Here is a 9031-nt window from a genome sequence, read left to right as displayed (position 1 = left end):
TGTCAAATTGGTGTGGCGAGTTTTATAAAGTGAATAATGTGTCAGTTTTAGAAATAGATTTCAGACGTGATATAGGTGGCCTTTTGGTCCAAGGCACTGGGTGATGGTTAAGTTTGGGATCTTTGAGGTCTCAAGTTCGAAACCTGACTCAAAGCAGTTTTCCACAGTTGTGGGTTTCCTCCTTGATAGTGTTTCTAGGTGAGTCAGGCCTGAGGCAGGGACGAAGCTTTGTTGTGGCCCGAGTTGGGCCAGGTCCCCCTGTGTTTTTTTTACTTAGAAGTGTAAATTTACTTGTTTTCGTTGAAAATTTTGAACCCCCCCCCCCCCAGCGTTTTCATCCAAACTTCGCCACTGAGACTTGACGCATCAAATCGGCATGGACGGTTAACATTATGTTTCAGAAACACTCCCTCGGGTATTGAGTGTAATTCCAAACACTAAGCCTAAAAGGGTGGCTATATTCAAATATCAACCCCCTTGTGTGTAAATAAATCTATACGGATCGTATATGCCCTATACGAGTCGTATAACCCTAACTTATTGACATGCGTACAAAATGTGACAATGTGGCAGCGTTTTGCAGTCTATACGAGCCATATAGACCTTATACAAGCCGTATAGATTTTCTAGCTCGTATAGCCCTTAACTCGTATGACCTATACAAGCCTAGGGTCTATACGACTCATATAGACAACATGTGGGCCTGTACTTTGACCAGAGATCTATAATTATTTTCTGGTCTATACGAGCCGTATAGATGGTATACGACCCGTACACACCATCTATCAACCTTTTTTTTCCTCCAACCATTTAAGATTTGTGTAATTATAAACCAACTCGAATGTTATTTTTAATATTTTGTAATTTTAAAGTAATCTTAAAAACACCTATACGAGTCAAACAAACTCTATACGACTCGTATAGGAGTGATACGGTACAAAGGAATAAATCCATGCACTCTGAACCGAAAATGACCAGACTTTGCACCTATACGAGTCGTATAGACTCTCCCGGTGTATAAATAACCTTTCTCTGATGTATATGTAACATAATGTCACGTGCACATCACACTTCAACAGTAAACATTGAACAAACATTAAAACCCTAGCTCCGGCAGTTCTCGGTAACCTTCCGGTAGCTTCTCTTCAACCGCCGGCCACTGTTCTACGGCGGCTTCCGGTGATCGGCAATCCTACTCGTCAACGATAACAGTAAGCTTATTCTATCTTCTAATCCAATAATTAATAGATAATATTAGGAACAATTGTCTCTTAGATTGAAGCTTCAAAATAAGATCTTAAGTATATTTTATCTTAATTCTAAGCTTTCAGTTTCCGGTATCTAACAAAGTTGCCCTTAGTCGTAACGTAAGCGGTCGATATTAAGAAAGAAAATAATCGTTCATTGTGCTGGTATGGCGATAAATGTAAGCTAGGTTTCATTCGGTAATCATCAAACTTGATTTATTCTAAATGAATTAATGTGATTTTCATGATGTGAACCATAGTAACCTTTGTTAGCATGACTTGAACTTGATTTGGGCTATGAGAAGCCGTAATTTTGACTTTGTAAACAAGGTCAAAATTGCGGTTTGTCATGTTTTAAATCTAGTTTAAATCATGATAAAAAAAAAGTTGTTATGGTTTGCATTGTGAAATTTGCATTTGTACATGTAAAATAAGTCAAATTTGATGTCTATCGCATTGCAACCTAGCGTCCATTTGTCGTCTTACCTGCACTGTCCACCATTATTTTCTTTTCTTAATATCAACCACACATGTTAGGTCTAAGTGCAACTATGCTAGATACAGGAAATTGAAAGCTTAGAATTAATATAAACGGCTTGAATGGAGATAGGCCAGTGTTGTAGAACTCGCTAGTCGGCTGGTGGGGTGTGAACTAGCTAGGGATGTAGTCGAGTCGAGCCAGGGTGTGCTTGAGCTTAATCAAGCTGGCTCGAGCTCGGCTCGTTTTCTTTATCGAGCTGAAGAACCGGGCTCGTGCTTGTCGAGCCGGGCTCCTTTAATTTTTTTTCATTTTTTATTTTACAAATTTTGATATATTAAAGAAAAAAAATATAATTTTAACTTACATATTGTATAAAATTTATAAACTAGAGAATTTATAACTTGATATGTTTTACTTTTGTTATCATTTTATAAGGTTTTAGGGATCGAGTGACATAATATATGTATAATTTTTATTTATTTATTTCTTGGTATGCTATTATTATATACAGATATTAAAATTTAAGGTTTAATCTAAACGAGCCAACGAGCCGAGCCAATGAGTCGAGCCAAGACCTAGCTACGAGCCGAGCTGACTCTGTCTTGATCTCGGCTCGTATAGAAATCGAGCCGAGCTCATTTAGAATCAAGCTTTTTTCGGGCTATTTTTGAGCGAGCCGCGGGCTTTTTGAACAACCCTAGAACTAGCTATCAATCGTGATACAACGGATTGGAATTTTTATATGTAAATTTCAGTTTTATATATAGACATACATATTTTTATTTGTAATTTTTAGTTTACACACATATTTTTATATGTAATTTTCGGTTGTATATAGTATATACATATACAGTTGTACACACACACGCACACATTTTTATATGTAATTTTTACACACATATTTTTATATGTAATTTTTCAGTTATATATACATATACAGTTACACACACATATTTTTATATGTAATTTTTCAGTTGTATATAGTATATACATATACAGTTGTACACACACACGCACACATTTTTATATGTAATTTTTACACACATATTTTTATATGTAATTTTTCAGTTATATATACATATACAGTTACACACACATTTTTATATGTAATATACAGAGTTTGGCTAGAAGTTGGCCATGATTTGGTCCGAATCGGACATATTTGGCCGATTAGCTAAAAATTAGGGGCTGTTTGTTTACATCTGAATGGAACCATTCATATGTAAACATCTGATTCATTCAGACTTCAGACTGTTTGGTTCCAAACAGAAAAACATCTTAATGGTTAAAATTAGGTCTGAATCATTCAGACTTGTTGTTGTTGCTGAATGGGACAGAGGTTCATTCAGACCTGACTCATTCAGATCTGAATGAACCAAACAGCCCCTTAGTCAGTCACCAGCCAACTAGTGATTTATTGGCGACTAGTCCCGGTTTTTCGAACACTGAAATAGTCTAAATCTTCAATTACAAAGGTAAAAACTTAAATCGATAATAATAACATCGAAATCATTAAACAAATGAACATCACAACTTCACAAAAAAGTAGAAAATTGTTCGTGTTACTCCACTCGTTGGCATTGTTGGTTTAGTCAGGTGTAGATTTTTAAGGGAAGGGTCCGGCTACGTATCAAAGTCATTCCTCATTACTGTACCTAGCGCTCTATTAGATTCTTCACCTACATTTGTGTTTTGGCATCAACTATTTAGAATTCGGTCTGTGAGCACACACCTATAATGATGTATTCACAACCATGTTAGCTGACTCTTTGAGATCTGCTAATTTCTTCATTATGTAGAAATATGAACACTTAAATTATTATTTTGATATTCTTTATCTTGTAATTTATCTCCAAAATTATCCCTTTGGATTTGAGTTCTTGTTTTTTTTTCTCACTATATGTTATATTTAACTCGTATATTTGCAGATGTCGCAACAGAAGGAAGATGCACATGTAAATGAACCTATTGATACTGAAGAAAAAGAAAATAATCAAGATCAAAATGTCGAGGAATCAGTTGGTAAGTTTGACTGTATGTTTGCATCTATATTTATTAGAATCTTAAGGTTCGTGTTTGAAGAATTATGTGAATAGAGGCATTATACTTTATTTGTGTCTGCTTATTTTATTATTCTGTTAGGGGTAAAATAGTCATTTGTGTTCGATTAATTCATCAGCAATCACTATCCTGTGAATTGTTGCTGTTGATGGTTTGATCGACCCATCATTATTCATGGTTTCAAATCATTAAAAATTAGCGATTGTGGTGTACCTTCAGTTTCAGATGACGACGTCATCGACTATTCAGTCAAACCCGAGTTCTATGACCCAAATCTTGACGATAAAGACCAATCGTGGGTTCAAAAGAAGAAAAAAGGTCAATATTCCGATGCAGTGCTTAGCTGTCCCGCGTGTTTTACAACCCTATGCCTCGAGTGCCAAAGGTATGAAAACATTTACAACAATATATATTGTTTCGCAAACTTTAAGCATATGTAATGTTGATTACTGATTTGGGGTTTGTTTGTAGGCATGAAAAATACGTGACACAATACCGAGCAGTTTTTGTGGTAAATTGCAAGGTTAAAAAAGGGCAAGTGACGGATAAAGGAAGTTTGAAAAGGAAACGAGCTAGAAAAGGTGGTTCAGCCGGTGGTGACGAGTCATTTAGTTCGGTTTGTTGCTCGGTTTGTGAGACTGAGGTTGGGGTCATCGATGATGATGAGATCTACCATTTTTTTAATGTTCTTCCTAGTGAGTGTTAGATATGGTTTTATAGTGTTGTGAAAATTGTTATTAGATTTGTATGTACTAAATAATGACTACATGATAAGCTTTCATTAATACATGAGTCATTTAGTTCGGTTTGTTGCTCGGTTTGTGAGACTGAGGTTGGGGTCATCGATGATGATGAGATCTACCATTTTTTTAATGTTCTTCCTAGTGAGTGTTAGATATGGTTTTATAGTGTTGTGAAAATTGTTATTAGATTTGCATGTACTAAATAATGACTACATGATAAGCTTTCATTAATACACGAGTTGGATCCTTGAACTGAACGAGTTTTATCTCACCTCATTGTCGTGCTTTCAAACGAGTGTTCATGTGCATTGGCCTTAGGTGAGGTTTTTCCTCGGATTAAAAGACGAGTGCATGGTGAATTTAACCAGTAGCTTATATGGATGTTTCGTTGACATTTCAAAAAGAAAAAAAACAAGTAACCAAAAAAGACTATTGGAGGTTTTAGATTCTGTTCCACGGCATCAAGAAATAGCGCAGGAACGCAAAATCATCCGACATATTATGTATACGTACGTAAGGGCTTGTATTCTAATGGTATTATGATGCTTATATAAAGGCGGTGTTCCACAAGTGGTTTAAGGGTTTTGTATTCTTATGATGAATGTTGTGTAAATTTAGCAGTAAGGTTTGAGAATATGTGAGTAAGTCGATAAAGAAACGGTGTTATGTATAAATATTTGCCAATATAAAATTATATAGCTAGGGAAGAATATCTCTATTTAGTTAAAGTAGGGTGTCAAACTGTCAATCGTGTTGGGTTGAAAGTTGGCATGCTTCATATTCAATGGTTCAGCCTGATTACGATTTATATATTTGTGTCAAAAACATCAAAGCTAAAATCCCGTGATCCGGACAGGTGGACACCACCTATTTAGCTCCATAATCTAAACGTCTCAATCGAGTAGCAATAACGTTTTACACATGTTAATGTTATTGTTTGCGTAATTTCATCAATTAGCTCACAGTGGTTGGGCCGACCCAACTGGCCTCAACAAGCTGGTTCATGGTTGTAGCCTTGTAGGTTTTAAGTGGTTTTTATTTTATTTATTGTTAACAAAATTAAGGTAAACTTATATATATGCATCAAATGAGTTATGGTTAGCTTTTTTTCCTAAATACCCGTACCCGTACCTTTTCAGTATCCGTATCTGTACATGTACGTGTCTGTTGTGTACGGGTATGAGTACGCTATTATAGGTACTGGTACTTTCGGGTACATGTACGGGTACAAGTACGGGTATTACAGGTACTGGTACCCGTTTAGAATATGTAGGAGCTTTTATTAGGTTTCCAACACTTATGACTTAAACTTTCAAGCGATATTTTCAAAACATAATATATATTAGTTGAATAAGTTCATTCTCAATTTATATGTGTATATTCATATAATTTTATAACATTAAAACGTGTATGTATAATTGTGTATATAATTAAATAACATCTATTAACTTTCACTCTTGTTTTTCTATAGAAATTGAGAAAACAATAAACTAAGAAAAGGAAAAGAGAATGAATTTTATAATATGGTTGATTGTTTCATTTTTAGTTTTGGTTGCAGCATTACGGTTTTGGTATTATAGATAATTGATTGTCGGTATCGTACCGATACCGAGTTTAGTGGAGATTTTAAAAAAAAAAAGAAAAAAGAGGTACCAAAGCGAGTACCGTACCCAAAGTACCTGTAGTCGTACCTGTACCTGTACCGGTACCCTATAATTCGAGTATAAGTATGTGTACCAAGATTTACTGATTTTATGTACGGGTACTTTCGGGTACAAGTACTTTCGGGTACTTGATAATATATGTGAGAGATTATAGTATCAAGGTTTTCAGTTGTTTTCTTTAGTATAATGAATTGAGTTCTCTAAATATATCAATTTCTAGACTTGATTTATATGGTTAGTCGGTTGTAAAAATGGGTTAATAAACATATTACCAGTCGAATAGTTCAGCTAAACAAACTTGTTAACTGACACATCATTAAACTAAATGCAACCCCCAACAAACAGATATAGCATTTTAGATTTGATTATTTTCGCGGAATGTTAGAAACGACACCTCTACAATTATGAAAAAAAAATAATTACAAAATTAGTGCTTGTTATCGTTAAATTTTGGCTTCCACAATTTAGGGGTGTCAATCATGTCGGGTTAATGGGTTTCGGGTTGGCGGGTTGAGATTCTTCAACCCTAACCCAACCCATATATTTATTCGTTTAGTGTTCGGGTCGTGTTTCGAATATGAACAATACCTAGTGACTTGGCAATAACTTAAACAATTAATTACTCTTTCACATAAAACATTTTAATAATTTGTGATAGATATAATTGTTTTTGTGTATATTTCTCTCATTCTCAATTAACAAACTCAGAACAAACGAATAAAAATAATTAGAGAATAAGCGATTAGAACTAATAAAATAAAAATGTTGGTAGCAAATTAGTAGATAAAAATAATTTGGTTTTATTTTTAAAAGTTAGGCATCTTGGTGGTGGGATAAGGCTTAGGGACCATAAGGTCCTGGGTTCGAATCCCACAAGGGGGTTTCCCAAGATTGATTGGGTTTCCTCCTGAATTGGTGGTTAGGCATTATTGCCTAGTGGAGATGAATATGATCGCGTGGTTCTGCTGGTGACACGATGATACTCCAGTGGTCCGTGAGTGATCCTAATTTGCTGTTCAAAAAAAAAAAGATATATGGATAATTAAAATACTTTAAATTCAAAACTTTTTATCTCTAAAATCAAAATATTAACATCACTAAAATTCTTAAACGGGTCAACAGGTCAACCCACTTTTTAACGGGTCGGGTTTCGGTTGACCCGTTTAAAAAATGGGTCGTGTCAGCCAACCCAAAACCTATATTTTTCCAGGTTGGGTTTCGAGTCGTGTCAGGATTTGACTCCCCGCATTATATAACTTTATATTTAAAACGATAATGTCCTTGTCATCTATAACTTTTATTCAAAAACAAACTTATCAAATAATTAGACCATTCATTTACAACTAAAACAAATATTCTCTCTAGAGTTACGGATCCAATATCAAATCATAATTATGTGAGAGTTCTAAATCTGATTCCATTAAACAAAATCAAAATGTCAGACAACATACCATTCGAAATGCAACGTGCAATCATGGAAAGGCTTCCTGTCTAGTCGTTGATTCAATTCCGATCAGTCTCCAAAACATGGAAGTCTCTTATAGATAGCTCGAATTTCATTACTCGTTATGGCGCCCAACACACAGACACGCAACGTCTAGTTGTTGGTTATGGTTATTCATTTTCCATCATGAATAACTATGTTTCATTTGTTGATGATTATAGTTTCCCTCAACATAAAGTTTCGGTGGCTATTCCACGGTTGGTTGGCAAGTTTACAAGTTCGAGAATACTAGGCAGCTCTCACGGCCTGTTTTGTTTGTACGGTGTCACTCGGCCCAACACATATGGTAGTTATTTGGAATGTTTCGATTAGAAAAGCAATTGGTGTTGTTTTGCCTAAACCACCAACATGTGGGACGTATGCAACCAGTATAGGTTTTGGGGTTTGTCGTGAAACCAGTGACCCTAAGATAGTCAAGATCATGTGCATTGGACGCTTGAGGGATGTCGAAAGCATAGCTTGCATCCCTCGACAAGTTGAGGTTTTTACATTAAGCACTAGGGCCTGGAAAAGTCTATCTGGCAATCTTCCTCGTAAATCAATTTTCTTTAGTGAGTGTTCGGTAGCTAAAGATGGGACTCTTTATTGGGTTGCTTCTGATGGGAATACCGTGAACGAAAGGCATAATTTGATTGTTTCATTTGATTTGACAAGTGAAGAATTTAGAGAAGTAAGCCTCCCTGATAGTTTAGCGTACCGATCTTCTTTGTCCATGTCTAAGCTAAGGGACTCTCTTGTTGTGATTGACTATAGTGTCGAGGCCAATATATGGATGATGGAGGATGAATCGTTTACCAAGCTATTCACTGTTGATCTTAACACACCAAATGCGTTAAAAGTAATAGGATTTAGTAAGAGTGGTGAAGCTATAGTTATAGTCTCAAAAGATAATCACTTTGGGCATGGATAACTTCATATTAATCTAAAGAAATGTTTAGAGCATTCACATGTAAATTCTATGGTAGTAGGTCTATAGAGAGTAGAGACCAAAGAAGAACAATAAATTCTTATTGCTTTCACTGTCTATTTATTTATAATTTTAAATTGTTATATTTATTTATATCCAATATTAGAGATGATAAAGCAAGCTTATTACCCTGCTTTTATAGTTTCATTTTTATTTTTCAAAGGCCAAAGGACTTTGGTAGTTATTATTTAAGATATATAAATTTATGAATTATGGTCTACTTTTTGTGTACACATAATTTTTTAATATAAATGTTGAAACGGTAGTAAAGGAGGGATATGGATCAGGCACCTACACACTTTTGAACTATCCGGTTTAGCTTGATGCTAGATGACCAAGTTCGAACGTAGGGATAAGTATTTGT

At 35.1% G+C, this 9031-nt stretch overlaps 2 protein-coding genes across 3 annotated transcripts; both read left to right on the top strand.

Moving 5' to 3' along the window:
- Positions 1-1049: 1049 nt before the first annotated feature.
- On the top strand, positions 1050-4576 carry LOC143569112 (uncharacterized). 2 transcript variants are annotated; one of them, XM_077055096.1, is made up of 4 exons: positions 1050-1211; positions 3657-3750; positions 4009-4174; positions 4261-4576. In XM_077055096.1, the coding sequence occupies exons 2-4, from the start codon at positions 3657-3659 to the stop codon at positions 4493-4495; spliced, it is 495 nt and encodes a 164-aa protein (XP_076911211.1). In that variant the 5' UTR covers positions 1050-1211; the 3' UTR covers positions 4496-4576. The 2 variants fall into 2 exon arrangements, with proteins under 2 accessions (XP_076911211.1, XP_076911212.1); XM_077055097.1 differs by lacking the exon at positions 1050-1211 and adding an exon at positions 3342-3484.
- Positions 4577-7641: 3065 nt separating this feature from the next.
- On the top strand, positions 7642-8616 carry LOC143569111 (F-box protein At1g47810-like). Its single transcript, XM_077055095.1, has one exon. The coding sequence runs from the start codon at positions 7984-7986 to the stop codon at positions 8608-8610; it is 627 nt and encodes a 208-aa protein (XP_076911210.1). The 5' UTR covers positions 7642-7983; the 3' UTR covers positions 8611-8616.
- Positions 8617-9031: the final 415 nt, after the last annotated feature.

This window comes from Bidens hawaiensis, unplaced genomic scaffold (genome assembly GCF_021521415.1).
Source record: "Bidens hawaiensis isolate Kalapana, Puna unplaced genomic scaffold, B.hawaiensis_p1.1 tig00024336_1, whole genome shotgun sequence".
In the NCBI taxonomy this organism is placed as follows: Eukaryota; Viridiplantae; Streptophyta; class Magnoliopsida; order Asterales; family Asteraceae; genus Bidens; species Bidens hawaiensis.
This window is presented reverse-complemented; position numbering and strand designations above follow the sequence as displayed.